This window comes from Argentina silus, assembly GCF_951799395.1.
Source record: "Argentina silus genome assembly, chromosome: 5".
In the NCBI taxonomy this organism is placed as follows: Eukaryota; Metazoa; Chordata; class Actinopteri; order Argentiniformes; family Argentinidae; genus Argentina; species Argentina silus.
Window position 1 is genome coordinate 10,338,489 of NC_139659.1, and position 18,013 is coordinate 10,356,501.

The 18,013-nt window shown below is 46.7% G+C and overlaps 1 protein-coding gene across 1 annotated transcript in view; it reads right to left on the bottom strand.

Moving 5' to 3' along the window:
• The window catches only part of col27a1a (collagen, type XXVII, alpha 1a), a gene marked incomplete at its 3' end in the record, with an annotated part of 73,522 nt that overhangs the window by 7,004 nt on the left and 48,505 nt on the right, over positions 1–18,013 (bottom strand). Inside the window, exons 23-47 of the mRNA XM_083670007.1 lie at positions 15,902–15,955; positions 15,666–15,710; positions 15,511–15,564; positions 15,188–15,241; positions 12,697–12,750; positions 12,080–12,133; positions 8,407–8,460; positions 8,054–8,098; positions 7,388–7,432; positions 6,945–6,998; positions 5,257–5,310; positions 4,650–4,703; positions 3,856–3,909; positions 3,619–3,672; positions 3,381–3,488; positions 3,183–3,236; positions 2,958–3,065; positions 2,785–2,838; positions 2,373–2,426; positions 1,861–1,917; positions 1,701–1,754; positions 1,294–1,347; positions 1,126–1,179; positions 400–453; positions 1–19 (exon numbers count right to left, since the gene is read on the bottom strand). The exon at positions 1–19 is cut by the window's left edge and continues 89 nt beyond it. Of these exons, the coding sequence (XP_083526133.1) occupies positions 1–19; positions 400–453; positions 1,126–1,179; positions 1,294–1,347; positions 1,701–1,754; positions 1,861–1,917; positions 2,373–2,426; positions 2,785–2,838; positions 2,958–3,065; positions 3,183–3,236; positions 3,381–3,488; positions 3,619–3,672; positions 3,856–3,909; positions 4,650–4,703; positions 5,257–5,310; positions 6,945–6,998; positions 7,388–7,432; positions 8,054–8,098; positions 8,407–8,460; positions 12,080–12,133; positions 12,697–12,750; positions 15,188–15,241; positions 15,511–15,564; positions 15,666–15,710; positions 15,902–15,955 (1,399 nt within the window). The remainder of the gene's footprint in view (positions 20–399; positions 454–1,125; positions 1,180–1,293; positions 1,348–1,700; positions 1,755–1,860; positions 1,918–2,372; positions 2,427–2,784; positions 2,839–2,957; positions 3,066–3,182; positions 3,237–3,380; positions 3,489–3,618; positions 3,673–3,855; positions 3,910–4,649; positions 4,704–5,256; positions 5,311–6,944; positions 6,999–7,387; positions 7,433–8,053; positions 8,099–8,406; positions 8,461–12,079; positions 12,134–12,696; positions 12,751–15,187; positions 15,242–15,510; positions 15,565–15,665; positions 15,711–15,901; positions 15,956–18,013) is intronic.

Here is an 18,013-nt window from a genome sequence, read left to right on the forward strand (position 1 = left end):
CAGGGAGACCAACCACACCCTGAGGAAGACAGAAGAGAAGAGAGGCATCAGCAACCCATGTACAGTATGAGTCAAGCCTTGTCTTCTCATGTCATTCATACAGTATCATCGTTTTTTTTTGTATCTATTCATATAACATACGTTTAAAATCAGTGTGAAGTCAGTGTTTCAATTCCACAGAACATTATTTCAGAGATCTCAGCCAGCCATGACAAAGTCGATTTCTGTTTTTGCTCTGAAAACATATTAGGCAATATCCAAGCGCGAGCCAACCTCCAGTCCAATGTGAGGTGATGGCTGAAATGTAGTCTAAATAAAACACTGATAACATAATCAACTAGATTAATTGCAGGAGTCAGAGAACAGAGGCAACGGACCAAATGCAAAGCTCTTCCTTACCAGCGATCCTCTGCTTCCAGATTGTCCTCTCTGACCCTGTTTGCCTTTATGACCCTAAACAGAGTGAGGGGGGGGGGAGGAGAGGGGAAGAAAAGTAGACAGACAGACAAGAAGGAGATATAGTAAAGTTAGAAACATCTTACACAATTGACTTGGGTTCAACAAAGCCTTGTCAAATGGCATGAGCGTAGCTAATGTCCCCCATGTGTTTGTGTATAGCAGTGGTTCTCAAACTTTTTCTGTCAGGCCCCCCTTTGGAGGAAATATTTTTGGGGGGCCCCCCCTCGCCCCAACAAAAGAGTCATGAAATGGGTCTCATGAAATGTATTGAAATCTTGAGAGAGCGGAACTAAAAATAGCGTCCGGTTCCACAAAACAATAGTTCCGCACGCTGGTTCCGCATTCCGTCTTTTTTATTTATTTTTTCTCTCTCACGGTCATGGTCGCCCACGCCCCCCCCCCCCCCGGGGGGGCGCGCCCCACACTTTGAGAAACACTGGTGTATAGTAAAGAGTCCATGACCGAAGTGGATAAATGTGGATTTCAGCACAGTTCAGCAGCAGGCTGACAGACTGAACAATGAGATGGGCTGAAGGTTTGGATTAGAGTTGGCGACATGAATAATAGAAACAAAATGATCAACACGTCACACTCTCACCAAGACACAGACACACAACACAGCGCTGGGATGAGCTCCACAAATGTGATAATGTTTGACATCCTTACTAGATCTCCTTTAGATCCTTTTGGCCCTTGCTGTCCGCGAGGTCCGGGGTGTCCCTAAGAAATCGGATCATTGAACATGAACAGTGGATGGATTGCCAGACAAACTGTGTGCTTGATATGGAACACAGATGTGTATTTTGTGTGTAAATTCTATATCTATACACTCACAGGTTGTCCAGGGGCCCCAGCTTTGCCTCTCCCTCCATCCACACCTTGTTGACCCTGAGGAAAAGTCATAGTTTGTTAGCTACAACACTGTACTGTTATAACACAGCAATACTGTTTGTATTGTTATAACACAGTAATACATAGTGTTTGTAATTAATTACATAACAAAGCAGCTCATGAATGGGGGAGGGTATGCTAATCTGCTAATCACACAATGCTCTACACACTAAGGTCAGCAGGACCTGTGGTCAGTTATTGGGTTACAGTGGATGCAATGGTGGACAATGGACAGGGGAAGATCAAAACGGTTACAACTAACAAAGCAATGGGCAAATAATGAAGCCACAGCCGAACACAGACAGAACTGACAGATCACACTGCATTTAGCTGAATATAATGACACTTACTATGTATCCTGGATCCCCTGATTCTCCCCTCTCTCCCCTGTCTCCCGGAGGACCCTGGTTACCAAAAGAAAACAAAAGATAAGTGGACAAATTACACATCTTTACAATTCAAAATGTAAGTAACAATAAAGGAGGAATGTAAAAGGGAAGGGTGACTCACTCTGTCACCTTGAGGACCGGCAGGACCCTCCACTTTCCCATCATCCCCCTGCTCGCCCTGATAAGGAGAAGCAATCAAAGTTGAGACTTTATGGAAGACAACACAATGTATTCCTGGCAGCTCACTACATCTCTTAAAGGATAGGGGTGTTGTTATTATGGTCCTAACTAGATCAATATGGCGGATGAAATGTTTTTGCAACAACAAAAACACAACACATAAGGTTTTATCTGACTCATATTCATGAAGCAGATGTCTTCTTTTCTCTTCGTGAAAAATGCCATGGCATGTTTATGACATGGTTCAATGATCAAACAAGTGTTTGTTTCATGGTTAAAATTGGAAACTCTCAGTTCAAAGTGATTGGTTTGGAGCCCAGGCTACAGAGGTAAATCCAGACAGTATGGTGGCCTGGATGGGATTAATCCACACTGGGACACACATTTACAGACAGAGGATAGAACATGTTGATGGAGATGGGGTGTCGTTAGACAGAAGTCAGGGAGGTGTACCTTTTCACCTTTTGGTCCTGGACGCCCAAGTGGGCCCTGTGGTCCCTGATGTCCCTGCACAGACAAACACATAGGGATGGAGGAAAGGGATTATTTCACAATATAGACACACATACTGTTTATCACATGTATACCAGCTCTGTCATATTAAGCCAGTTACATAGGCTTTAGCCATTATTGAGCTAGTTAAGAAATGTAAATAATACGGACCAGCACTCTCAAATAGAAAAATAAATTATGGTTTAATGCATAATCAGCATAGTCACTGTGGACACGTTTCGGTTTCAAGCCTTCTTACTGGCTGTATTATTTACTTGGATCAACCCTGGGCCATACAGCGCCCAAAGACACTTAAATCAAAACTAAACTTTATTTAGAGTCGAGCACACCGTTTTCTTTATTTTAGACTTACCTCATAACCTGGTAGGCCTATCTCGCCTTGCATACCCATTCTACCAGGGGCACCCTGTGAAAGGAACAGAGGGTTGGTTGCAATCATACGGGCACTGAACTCAGCAACTGCATCACAAAGTTACACCAGAGGAGGAGGTTATTAAGCTATATCCATCTGTAATATCACATTACCACAGGTCCAATGGTTCCTCTTGACCCCTTTGGCCCGACGAACCCTGTTGGCCCCGTCTTCCCGATTGTTCCAGTCTCCCCAAGGTGACCCTGATGACCTTTGGCACCCTAGAACACACAGACAAGGAATTATTGGATTGATTGAGTGAGCCAGGTTCTGATTTAGCAATGCGAAATCAATAAGGTTTGGAATTAAATGAGTGGTGGGTGGTTTGATACCAGTACCTTTCCTCCTAGTTTGCCTCTTTCACCAATTTTGCCAGATTTACCCTCTTGACCCTGGAGTGGAGAAATGAGACAGACAGAATATATATATATTTCAGAGACTAATATTCAACAGTGTGAGTGTGTGAGAGAGAAAGAATTGGACAGCGGAATGAAGATCTCCCGATTGGAGGAAGGTATAGGGTTTGTCACACTCACTCTGACGCCGGTTAGGCCAGGATCCCCAGGTGGGCCCTCCTTTCCCTTCAGTCCGGTTTCGCCCTTCTCTCCCTTGTCCCCCTCCTGCCCCATGTCACCCTTTTCACCCTGAGCACAGATGAGCACAGACAGACATGCTTGAACTGGAGCACTGAACAAAGACACTGGTCTACTTCCTGAGTGATTCACGATGAAGTCAAAGTTGAAATCATAGGCTTACAGCAGTCAGAAACCTTACCTTGGTTCCATCAGGACCAGCAAGACCAGCCTCTCCCTCCAGCCCTGGCTCTCCCTATACGCACACACACACACACACGCACACGCACACGCACACGCACACGCACACGCACACGCACACGCACACACACACACACACACAAAGAAAATAGGTATTGCATCCAATGACTTACAGAGCATGAAGCCACGGTAAATCAGGAATAATGACCGTTCAGATGAGAATGGCAGAAATACTGACCCGTTGTCCTATTAGTCCCTGCTCTCCGATGTTCCCAATGGCTCCGAGTGCTCCCTGAGACACACACACACACACACACACACACACACCCACACACACACACACACACACACAAAGAAAACAAAGTAGACAGATCGTATATTGTCTTTAACATGGCAGCACACATGTTTTAGATGACAGCCCACATGTTTAACAAAGTGCCCATTTAAAGATTGGGAACATTTTTTGACAGAGGACAAATGACCATAAAACTGTCACTGATGGCTGTGCAGTGTGATCAAAGCCAGCAGCGTTGTGGCCTGCCTGCCTGTGGTTTATAGTTGAGGGGCTGTGGTCTTCACAGAGACCAAAGCCTCATTTACAGGCCTCATGAGGGGCTGCTGTGGATGGGCTCCTGGATAGGGTTGGGGGAGTAACAATGCTACTATACACCGGCCTGATTTATTAAGGGACAGCGCAATGAGCTGTGTCAGTGGGTGTGTGTGTGTGTGTGCGCGTGCGTGTGTGTGTGTGTGTGTGTGTGTGTGTGTGTGTGTGTGTGTGTGTGTGTGTGTGTGCGTGTGCGTGTGTTTGCTGCTACAAAACTTTGATTGTGCTCGTATCAATTCTCCAAAGCATTTGTTCCAAACACTGACTCAGTGATTTGAGCATATTAACACTGTTTATATGAGGTTTAAAAAAACAACATCACTTCCTTTGCCAAGTGAGGTCAGTAAATGTACAGAGTTATAGTGTGTGTGTGTGTGTGTGTGGGGGGGGGTGCTGGAGCCAGTGCACATGTTAAGAACTCTCACCTTCTCCCCTGGCTCGCCGGCCAGTCCTGGTTCTCCCACCTTGCCTGGGGGACCCTAAGTGATTGACAAAAAGAGGAAAGTGAGAGAGAGAGAAAGAGGGGGGGGGGTGTGGGAGAGGAAGGAAGGAGGGGGAGAGGAGTGACTTGGACCACTACAGGGTATTCACTCCCTGGCTTTAGAATGAGATGATGGATGATGTTCGGAGTCAGAAAAGAGAGAGAGAGAGAGAATGGGGGGTATCTTTGCTTCCCTCTAGGTCTGTGGTGTGTTCCTCGTATCAAGCGTGGGTTAATTAGTTTAATAAGGCAGGTTGTTTTAATCAGTGAGCATTAATGATTCATTACAGTGAGGAGAACAGATGTCTGTTTGGCTCAGGATCAGGTGGCTCAATACAGAGCCAGATCCAACCAATGAGACCAGACAAGTGCCAAGTGTGTGTGTGTGTGTGTGTGTGTGTGTGTGTGTGTGTGTGTGTGTGTGTGTGTGTGTGTGTGTGTGTGTGTGTGTGTGTGTGTGTGTGGTGTGTGTGTGTGTGTGTGTGTGTGTGTGTGTGTGTGTGGTGTGTGTGTGTGTGTGTGTGTGTTTGTGTGTGTGTGTGTGTTCTCACCTTTAGACCGATTTCACCTAGAGGTCCCACTGTCCCAGGTGGTCCGAGGGGTCCCTATGAAACACAACACAAACACAGCGTTGACTGTCAGAGGTGAGACAGCATTACATTATTTCACACTCATCACTGTTAGCCTGGACATGGAGCATAAAGAGGAGTCTGACCCAGGGTCTGACCCTTATATGCATCACAGTTGCCTCTACACCTGATTGCCCTATTAACCATCTCTGCTCCTGTCCCTGTCCCTCTTGGCATGACACACATGAGAAGTCTCACTCTTCCTCCCTAATTTCCCTTTCATTCCACTGATGAAGCAATTCCCACTCTCAGCTGTCTCTCCCTCTCTACCTCCCTCTCTACCGCTCAGAGAGCCTGGTATGCCAGACCAGATGTGTGAGCTATGGCTTGCTGTTGTATAGACCAGAACTGTACTGTTGAATACAATGGTAGGGTGAGGTACTCTGCATGGTCTTTCTCTCTGAGTTGACTGTATGACTCCACTAAGGTCAATGGCAGTGCTCAGAACAATGGAGTCTGTCATTGAGAGCAGCTGCACTGCTGGGGAAGGAGGAGTGGGGGGAGGGAGTAGGTGAGCAACAGGACAATACCAGAGTAGGGGAGTGAGGAGAGGATCTGGTTGAATGGTTATTCATAGCTGTCTGTTGGTTGGTTGGTGTGGGGAGTCAATACCACTTCCCTTCCCACTAATTATGTCGGCATAAACATCATGTACTGTTGTTCGCTGTCCTTTGTCCTTGTCTTGAAGGCACGGCCATTGTGAGAGTCGCCATGTGTTGTAGTGGGGAATAGAGGAGCACCTTCCTGTGGTTCATTAGTGCTTGTGGAGGACAGGGGAGGGGGTGGGGGGCAGGGGTCACTTGTTAACCCATGGGATTGGTTTCAGTGAATGATGTGCTGATGTGCCAGCATAACACACACTCATGCACATGTGCGCACAAGAACGCACCCACCCACACACTGGCCGGGAAATACAGGCACGCACACACACACACACACACACACACACACACACACACACACACACACACACACACACACACACACAGATTGTACAAGTCCCACTCTTTCTCCCTAATTTCCCTGTTATTTCACTGATTAAGCAATCCCCACACTGAGCTGTCTCTCCCTCTCTCTCTCTCAGAGAGCCTGGCATGCTCCTGACCAGATGTGTGAGCTATGAGATAACTCTCTGGCTCGCCAGGAGGACACCTTTAATACACACTAATAAATCATATATATATACGCTAATAAATCTTTAATAGACATTAATACATGTCTTATAAACTAGCCGCTCTCCTTAATGAAACCTCCCTTGAGTTAACAGGCTTGGCCAGAGAGAGACAGAAGCTGCTATTTGTAGTCATTGATTCAGACTTAGCTGTAGTTAAAATTGAAATAGATAAAGAGAGGGAGAGAGTGTGTGTGTGTGTGTGTGTGTGTGTGTGTGTGTGTGTGTGTGTGTGTGTGTGTGTGTGTGTGTGTGTGTGTGTGTGTGTGTTGGGTGGGGGGGTTAGGGTTAGGGTTAGGGTTGGGGGGTGTAATGATGGATGGATAGCAAGATGGAGAGACAGTGAAGGACAGAGAGTGACACAGGGACAGACAGGACTCAGTACAAGAGAGAAATGGAGAGTGGGGGTGGAGATGAAAAGATGGAGAGAGGGACTCACTGGCTCGCCTGCTATTCCCTTGGCTCCTGGAGGTCCAGAGGATCCTTGGATACCCTGTGGATAGAAGAGCCAATGAGTGCAGTGCACACACACGCACGCACGCACGCACGCAGAAACTGTGAGCATGTAGTCTACGATGGACTAACCTCAAATTAAACCCCATATTGCCCATAACAGAGAACCACTTTTGGAAAAAACTGCCAAAAGCCATAAAAAGCATATGGCTCTAGAAAAACTAGCACTAGCCATGGAAGAGGGTGTCATTTGAGGTGAGCCTAGTGTAACCTCGCCACATGTTGTGTGTTATCTGGGGTGTCACCTGAGACACAGCTAGTGTTATGTTCACCTCATGATTTGGATGAGGTGCCCCTGTGTGAGCGTGCATGTTAACAGCGCCTGACTCCGGCTCAGAGAGTGGGAGAGAAGCATTACGCAGAACTTACAGGAAACCCTTGAGTTCCAGCTTCCCCCGGCTCTCCAATCTTTCCCTGGAAAAAGACCATAGACAGAGGATAAATCAGACCATGTCAGGGGAGGCTGGTGGAGGTAGAAATCGGAGGACGGGCTCATTGTAATGCATGGAACGGAATGAGGAATGGTATCAAAGGAATGGTATCATCCACTGCAGTATGTGTTGTGTCTGATGTACACCAAACCTGCTAACAAAGACTGTGACATGACAAAGAGCATATGTAGTTCACACAGCATCCATACAGGGAAATAAACTGAAACAGTATTCCTACATGTCAGCGGAGGCTGGTGGAGCTAGACATCAAGGGTGGGCTCATTGTAATGCATAGAATGGAATGAGGAATGGTATCAAGACCATGGGGACCATTCCTCATTCCATCCCATGCATTACAATGAGCCCGTCCTCTTGATTTCTGCCTCCACCAGCGTCCCCTGCCACTTGTTCCTCAGAACAAGAAACAGTACAAGCTGTTTCCATCCATTACAGTAATGCTATAAAGAATGCAGACAGTAAAAGTCTGTGGTATCATGCAGGTCTAGTAAATCAAGGTAAAGCTACTGGGCCAGGCCTCTCCAGTGTAACATAACCAGTGTTGATATATGAGAGTGTGGAGGAACTGGAGAGGTGTTGTATATACCATGTCTCCTGGGAAACCCATTTTTCCTGGAGGACCATCAGGACCCTGTGGAGAGGAAGGGAAGAGGAGGGATGAGATCCCACATTCAGCACATAGGAATGGTGTGACAGACATATAGAGAGAGTGAGAGAAAGAGACAGAAAGAGAGACAGACAAACAAATGGCAAACAAACTATCCTCAACTGATTGTTTAGAATGTGCTATGTTCAATGTGTTTACAGTGAGATGTGTGCATCTATCAGAGTGTCTAAGGCTCTCGTCTGTCTGACTCGTGAATGCCCTTCAGTAGTAGAACTGCTGCATCCCTTTCCATACTGCAGCGATGTGACCATTGACCCCAGCAGGACTCTTACCTTCTTGCCCTCTAACCCCAGCTCCCCTGTTGGACCGTCTGGCCCTCTTGCACCCTAAAACAGAGACAGTTGTCATTAGACCAGTAGAGGTCGCTGTAACAAAGCCAGAGAGACACAACACATTTACAAAATCTATGTTTACCCACATGTTCTTTGAATGTAATGCTTTATGGTGAACGCCCCCTAAAGTATACTCCTTACAACACCATGGACAGGACACATGCACACACACACACACACACACACACACACACACACACACACACACACACACACACACACACACACATACTAGAACAGTCAGACTATTTGGATTATTTCAGCGCAACTGTCAAACATAATCGATCAAAAGTCCATAGCGACAGAGTCCCTTGACAATCTGACGCGCGCACACACACACACACACACACACACACACACACACACACACACACACACACGCAGACAGACACACACACACACACATTTCAGCGCAACTGTCAAACATAATCGATCTAAAGTCCATTGGGACAGAGTTGCTTGACCCGCTGAAGCCATTCTCTAGTGCTGACAGCATTCAGCCAGCCCAGTCCATCTGCTATGCATCTGCCACCTGTATGTGGGGTCCAGTCTGAGCAGAGGGAACTGCACTGTGGGGAACAGGGCTGCCTTACTGACGCTAAGCACTCATGATTTGCTCAAGATCATAATTTACATCTTACATTTACATTACAGTCTTCATGTATGGCTGAGCACAGTGGGAGCTCAGGGCCGGTGAGTACAACACAGATAAGCCCATAGACATACACTGTAGAGCTGGACGAGGACTCATCAACATTCCTGACCGTACTGCACAGCTACACATGGTACACAGGAAACCATGCACTCAGTGCAATCACTCTATCTGTCTAAGAGAGAACTATTCACACAGTAAACCAACTGCCTGGCTATAGGAAAACGACATAGTCAGTATTCTGTACTCTGTATTCTGTATTCTGTCTGACAATGGGCATCCCACAAACACACACAGCACTGTACAGAACAGATCTGGTCAGCCAGTATAGCATGTCCAATAAACGACAGGGTTCCCACTCTCATTGAATGACTGAGTTCCCTTCAATGTTATGCTTGGCCAGTCTGTCTGTCTGTCTGTCTGTCTGTCTGTCTGTCTGTCTGTCTGTCCCCCACAACCCCCCCATTAGAATTTCCATGTCTTCAAAAAATGTTGACCTAGACCTGCTTGGTTCTATAACAGGCCTGTTGTGTTTTGAAGTGCTGATACACGACCGACCACCAAAGGGAAGGCAAGCATCTATGACATCATAGTTCAACATGGAAGCTATTAGCACAAGATTTGCAGTCACCTTCATGAGAAACCAAGTCATAAAACACGGTTACTCCTGGTGATGAATCCTCATGGCATCCGTTGTATCCAGAGACAGAGAGAGAGAGACAGAGAGAGAGAGAGAGAGAGAGAGAGAGAGAGAGAGAGAGAGCTGTGTGTTTGGAGACAGCTACCCTGGTGGTTTATGAGGCAGCCAGTGAGGCTTCCTGGTGTCTCCGTTACCACCATATTTCCATGATAAAACCACCATAAAATGGCCGGCTTCATTCCAATAGGGATGTGAGTGAGGTCGAGGCGAAATGAGGCGCTCCAACTCTGACACCAGGGCCTGCAGCCACAGACAGAATACTCTCACAGACATGTGGCCTTACCTGCACACCTACTGTCATGGTTACAGTACATCATTCCTAGCACATGAATATGCAACACAGTCCTCCATCAGATCTTTTCCCCTTCATCTTCTACACCTTAAAGGACACTTCAGATTCTTAAGTCTTCTGAAAATGAACTTGGTCAGAAGACCCGACACTCGACACTCTACCCATCTCCTAACCGTCTAGGTGTGTGTGTGTGTGTGGGGGGGGGGGGTAACATGGCCCTCACTGTGGGGACGTGCAGCAGGCCTAAGTGTGTTTCTCTTGGACACAGAGTCACTCCAGACATCCCAGCAGAGTAAGCAACGCCAGCTAAGAGCCTCTGGCGAGGCTGTGTGTCTTCTCCCAGTCCCACTGCTCCTGTTGTCAGACACATCAAAGAGAGCCTCTCACCAGTGTGTGTCTGTGCGTGTGTGCGTGTGTGTGCGTGTGTGTGTGTGTGTGTGTGTGTGTGTGTGTGTGTGTACCTGCCCGGTCAGCAGCAGGCAGATTTATGGCTGGAGGAAGCAGCTCACATTAGCATTAATTGGAAACACAGCTTGAGATGTTTGAGTGTGTCCAGGCCAAACAGAGCAAGGCCCATCTCTGATGGAGGCCTCAGACTCTGACAAAGAGATGGGTATGTTCCTCAATCTGCCAGCTGGCTCACAGGAGAATCAATGGACCGAAGCTATAAAAGAGTTCTTTTTAAAAGGCTGGAAAAGGTTTGGAGGCAACGCTTTTAACACCGCAGCTCATTTGGGATCTGCCAACAGTAGCAGTGAAGTTTCCATCCAATATTGTGTCTTTCATCATTCTTCATCTCCACGCTTTCTAATTAACAATTTTTTCCTCATCTTCTTCATCATCACGAGCATCATCTTCCTACAGTATTTGTGATCTCCACCGATATCGTTGTTGTCTTCATCATCAACGACAACCTCTTCATCTTCCCTTTTCCGGGCTCTCTTTCACTTCAGGAGGCAGCCGATAGGTCTGTTTGATGGTGATTGACAGGATGACCCATTTGCCTATGGTGAAACCCAGTGGCATATCCGCCCAGGGCAGAATGTTAACAGGGAACCATTTCCTCTTGCTATGAGTGGGATATGGAGGCCATGTTTCTATTCCCAGGAGGATTCAACTTCGAACATGGCCTGCTCCTCTAATTCACCACATTAGTCTGTAAACGGGCCTCCAGGACGACTGGTTGAAGCTATAATCGAGAACAGCCAAGTCACATTTTCCATGAAATATGCCATTTAGCTACATAAGGCTCATTGCATTGTTACTCTTTTTATAGGCAACGAATGAGCTGCTTGTTTAATATCAGTGGAGCTTGTCCAGGAGTTATAATGAGCTTTGACTTTCACAGAAGATGAAATGCTTGCTTTCAGTAACTCTGAGCCCAATAATGTGTTATGCAAGCGCTTATATCCAAAAAACACAGATGACATTACTCCAGAAGCAGTTCCATATCACTTCATTACGCAGCTAAATGTTTTCTGCCTGTCTTCAACAGCAGCAATGAATACTCCACCACCACACAGACACATGGACACCAGCCCGTGGCTGAAACTGAGACCATACACACTCACAAATGCACAAGAAGGGACACGGCACGACACACACGCACACACACACACGCACACACACAAACAAACACACACATGCACACACACACACACACACACACACACACACACACACACACGACATGCACATGCACACACACACACACACACACACACACACACACACACACACACAGACACACACGCGCGTGCGCGCAGACACACACATTCCTGTGAGATGGAACAGACAGACTGGCCAACTAACACAAAGTGTAAGCATCTCACCTACTCTAAAGGCTAAAGAGCTGCAATTAACAGTTTTCTCTCAGACTCAGACACTCATCTGCAGTACCAGTACCTCTCTACTGCACAGTCGAGTGAGGAACACGAGTGTGAAGCAGGAGTAACATTTCATGCCTTACCCGTCTGCCTTTGGGTCCTCGAGTACCGATGGGGCCACGAGATCCAGGGGTGCCCTGCGGAACAACAGAAAGAGGGGGAGGGAGAGATAAAACAAAGGTTAAGAGTGACGGATGGCAGAGCCCCCCTTGCCTACCCTGGGGGGTGCAGTCTGACCTCGGGAACACACTCTGGGGTTTGTTGTTAGATGTCACTCAGCCCAATTAAAGACCCGGCTCTGGAATCCCGGCTCCTCTGAGCCCTGTGTTTATGTTTGTTTTGGTGCCTCAGCTTCCCCCCGCCTCCTTCAGCGCTGCCTCCAGACCCCCGCACTGTCAGAGCCCGCCTGGCAGCACAGCGTCGGGGGGAAACACAGCACGGGGCACAAGGGGGGAGGGGGCGTCTAATTGGTCAGAGGTGTTGGAGTTTTGACTGACAGAAGGGTAACACAGCTTCAGCAGGAGGCTGCCAGCTCCTATAATCATCGGAGATACCTCAACAACACTGTCTGTAGACCTGCTGTAATGTCAGGCCACTGTTCATACACCATCATACTGTATGAAAAAGAGTATCAAAGCTCTAACAAACATACACCAAGTGTAAATAGATACATGTATGGTCCTAGGTGCTGGTAACTTACTGGTCTTCCTGGTTCTCCAGTGGCCCCACTTCCACCTGGTGTCCCTGTGTGACCCTGCCACAGATAACAACAACAGAAACATTCAGTCTCAGTTATAGATGAACTACTGGTGACACTCACTGCAGACAGAGGGCACTCTGCTGCTGATGAACTACTAAACAATATGCTATGTCCCCCTTGAATAAAACACAGACACATTTCAAACAAAACAACCAGGTTGAGTTACAAGAAGTAATCAGAATAAACAATCATCAAAAGAGCAAAAAGTCTGAGAAAGATTGTCCAACCTCCCATTAGTAGGAAACATATTTCTCATCCAAATGATGTTGGCTGATTGTAATTGAGATGAAAGGATGTGTGTACACAATCTACTATGACACATTAGCTGCTGTATGGCTCTGAAAATCAGGACCAGGATAATGTTTCGATCAAATCTGCAGAACATGACTGAGAGCATTCCAGGGCGGGATTTCGAGTGCTGAACACATTAGCGCCCATGCCAAACTATTTCTTTGGTTTATGTTTGGGTGTTACAAGGCTTATTGAAGAGGGAGGAAATGTGTGGGAGTTCACACAGAACTGAGAAGCATGGGAAATGGACGGTGGTGGTGGAGGCTACTGCAGCAGCGCGAGTCGCTGGCCACATTCATGTGATTAACACACAGTGAGACGCCGCTGCGTTGCGGGTGGTTTACGTACACATCTGCAGAAACGCTCAGGGAGCTGGGGAACGGCTCTGCTGCCTCATCAAGAGAGAGAGAGAGAGAGAGAGAGAGAGAGAGAGAGAGAGACAGAGGGAGAAAGAAAGAGAGAGAGAGAGAGAAAGAGAGAGAGAGAGAGAGACAGACAGAGAGAGACAGAGAGAGACAGAGAGAGGGAGAGGGAGGAGGAAAGAGAGAGACTTTCCGAAAGACAGTTCTTTTACATTTCACATGAGATCCTCTATGTTTTGTTTGTGTATCATGCTCATTGCACTATTACTGTACATGTTATGCCTATTGCTCCATCAAATAACTATCTAACTAAATAAGACCAAATGTTCCAACAACGGGAGCATACAGCACAGTACAGTAGATACTGATCTCATACCTCGATTGTAAAAGACCAAAAAAAGTATGAGCTTTCTATTATTGGCTGTAGAAATGTGCTGGTCAGCTCTCTGCTGTATAATGCAGTCTTTTCCAGGAATTCTGTGCAGCTGAGAGAAGCAGACAGGCCTATGTATGAGTCAGGCCTCTCACCTCCCCTCCCCTCCCCTTCCCCCCCTCTCTTCTTCTTCTTTTCCCTTCCCCTCCTCTCCTCCTCTCCTCTCCGGCCCCGGAGGAAGCCCACTGGACACAGGCCAGCAGGAAACCAGCCTGTGTTTCAACATGAATGATGGCTGACTTCCATTCATTTTATCCACTAAGACCAGTCATACACACTACAGTATATCATCTTATATAAAATCAGTAAATCCTCCTTCTATTCTGCTGTGGATGACCAGCGAAGCTAAGGGCGGGGTGGAGGTATAGTCAGGCAGCATTAGAGTTCTCATGAACCATCACAACCCTAGAGGGAGACTCTCTGTCTAGCGCCCTTTGAAGACTGATAGGGATGAATAGGAGGAGCCTTTAAACAGTCTGTTTCCTGTCTTGAAGCCGTTCAAGCGTGTCTGGAATAAGTATGCAAATAACAAATAACTGGTAAAAACTAAAATAGGCTTAAAAGGTTGCATCCAGTTCATTTTAAGAGAAGTGGTCGTGGTCAGATTTCGCACGTGGTTTTCACATTAGGGTGGGTCCCTTCACTGTCACCCAGTTCTGCTTGCTGGGAGGGGTGGTCTTTTAGTGCTGTTTGTGAGGTGGGTTTTTGTAGATCTCACAGAGAAACCAACAAACTGTACTCCTCTGATTCCACTTGCGTAGGGCATGAGTTTGTGGTTATGTATGCAAGAGAAAGCAAACACATATGCAAGAACACCCAGGCACACACCCAGGCACACACACACACACACACACACACACACACACGCGTGTGTGTGTGTGTGTGTGTTAGTATCTGTGCGTGTGTGTCTGTGTAACGTGGCTCTTGGACGTGATTCAGGCATAAGTGTGAAGTCGACAGGGTCCAGCTGCCTGGGCGACATGTGAGATCATACACACGTATCACAGCCAGCCATCAACACTGGCGGTTCTGGCTTGGCCTAGTTACACTGTCAGTCCGGGAGAGCTGAGATCATCTCAGAGTCCATTCAGACTGGAGAAGAAGGTAGCTGGTGTGTACTGTATAGTGATGGTCTCTATCCCAGGGCCCATATATTCCCATGGGAATAACACACACATCTTAATCTTCGAAGACCCACTCTAAGCCTGCCTTTTATGATGACCCACCCCCTCATGGCCCCCTTACTCCAGCAGTTTTCCTTGCTGTCTCTGTGTTAACCACCACATATACTGTATCTCAGTCCCCTTACAGTTGGAGTCTTCTCCCAAAAAAACCTCTCTCTTACCGATGATCCCTTTTCCCCTTCTGGTCCAGGATGGCCCATCTCCCCTCGATCCCCCTGAAAACACACGTACACGTACACGTACACGTACACACACACACACACACACACACACACACACACACACACACACACACACACACACACACACAGAGAGAGAGAGAGAGAGAGAGAGAGAGAGAGAGAGAGAGAGAGAACAGTGAGAATGGACATGGGGACATTCAAACACTCAAATACACTGCATCAGCAGTGAAGGATCGGGGTCGGGTGGGTCAGGGACAACAATACTATTCTAGGACTAAGGATCAGAGGTCAGATGTTCTCACCTTCTCCCCTGCCAGTCCAGTCTCTCCTACAGGTCCAATGAAGCCCACCAGACCCTGCAGCCCAACAGAGAGTCAGAGAGGGAGGGAACGCAACAATAAACAAGAAAAACAAAGACGGGCTATTATGATGCTAGGTGCTGTGAGGACATCCTTACCCTCTCACCCATGGGTCCAACATTCCCTATGATCCCAGGCTCTCCCTGCAGGAACACATGTCATGTTAAGAGACGATGGTGAACAATGGCATGGTGACGTATGTCCGTATTCATACATTACAATGAAATACAATAATAATAGACAGATATATGATGCAAAGGTCAGGTGAATAATATGAAATATGATTCCATGAAGATTTGGAATCACAAAACAGGACACAGCTGTGTCTCCTCACCTTCACTCCTTCCGGACCCATTTTCCCAGGGAATCCCTTCCTTCCGACTCTACCCTGAACAAAAGACACAGCACACCGTTAACTCTCACTGTACTAACACCTCATCTACTGTATGACTCCACTGCCCAACAGAACAGATTCCAGAACACCTGGCAGATTCCAGAACACTCCAAACCATCACCAACCTGGATGGAAATGCAAGTACATTCAAGATACACAGAAATAATGCATCAGAGTGTGCTAAGCCTATTGCAATATCTTAATGGTGGTATCTGATTGAAGCCATGATCAGAGTAAAGGCACATTTTGCAGGGCTAAATCAGCAGTAGCAAGCATAAGTCAGCTGGTTCGAGAGTCTCCGAGATGGCCAGGTTGAACTAGAAGGTTGAATTAGGGTTATTCGGTGACCAAAAGTGTGAAGAATTCACAGGGTTAAGAACAGGGTAAGTGCTTTTTGCTGCAATAACTCAGGGTCACAAAAATACTAAGTACCAAAGGCTCTCAATGACTCAACAGTCCCTCACTTTTACCCAGTAACTGTTCCAGGGGCTGTTCTCGACTCATTTGAAAGTCACACTGTAATTCACTGAAAAGCGGAAAAACAGATTATTGTAGTAATACTTGTGTGAGAATTAATATGGTTTGGTGAAATATTGATATAAACATGTTCCTCCAGGGCTGACCGCAGCCGTCTGTTTTTGTGAATTTTTATCCCCAGATTTAGATTTATATCTGTGTCCGTCCATGTTTGCCACTCATCACAGCGGGAAAGAGAGAAAAGGAAGAGAAAGAGAGAGTGAATGAAGGGGAGAGAGAGAGAGAGAGAGAGAGAGGCTCTTCCCGGAGAGAGTAATGAGCATAGCAGACAGCTGGTTGAGTGAAGCTCAGGAGGAAAGCGCTGTGGCACCTGGCCAGAGATCACTTACAGTCAGAGGAGCAGCCAAACACCACTTCCCTTGTGAGGGGGGGCAGAGAGAGGGAGAGAAAGAGAGAGAGAGAGAGAGAGAGAGAGAGAGAGAGAGAGAAAAGGGCTAAAAGGAAAAGGAGTAGAATAACGACTGGGTGAAAAGAGGGAGGAGGGACGTAGATATAAAGCAGCAATGGACTGTCAGAAAAAGAGATACAGTTCAGCTAAATAGAAAGAACGGAAATTAGATAGACGTTAGGAAACATAAAGTCGGGCATTATTGTCCAATTTCGTCATATCTTTACTTGTGCTTTTGAAACATTGAAATACAAAAGTGACTCCGCTATCTCTGAGACTTGTCACTAACCAAGAAAACAGACATAGCAATTATCACCCCCTGGTGGTAATAGGCAGACATTGCTCCGCGCAGTTCTTGGCGAGAGCAATCTCAGAGGCATATGCTACATGCTTTGCTGCTCTTCTTTGCCTTCCTTATCAAACAGTTTGATACAATCTGTTACATATACTGCAGGGTTCCAACTCAGTGACACCTGATTTAAGCTTGGTTACCCTCCATTCAAACACTGGTAAAGACTATTCAAGTTCTGCTACATAGGGCTGCAACTCATTCATTTGAGATAACTTCAACCCAGTTATAAATACAATAAATTATTTGAAGTAATTTCTATACTTTCTACACATGTGCTGGGAGCCAGTGTTACACATGTGCTTCTCTCTGTTACGTAACAGGGCATCTGACATGAAGCCAGGGTTCCGTTGTTCTCCAAACAACAGGGTTTTCAGCTGAATCTGAATTAGCTCTGAGGTCCGCAAAGCATGTGAGGGGGTTTAGGTTTATATTACCCCAGTTCCACTGGCCCTATTCTCTGAAGGACTACGTTAAACAGCCCCTCACAGCCTGGGGGAGACTGGCAGTCTGGACAGTGTCAACGCTTAGAGACAAATCAAATCATATTGAGATGCAGTTAGATTGACAGCTAGCTTTGCCATATGAAGTAATCAACAGAAATGCATTCATGCACACACACACACACACACACACACACACACACACACACACACACACACACACACACAAAGTGTGAATGCAAAATGAAAGAGTTACAGGAGCTAGGGGCTAAGCTGGGATGAAGAGCTCAGACTAGATGAAACCCAGACCATGAGATTGATCCCTGCTATCTGCT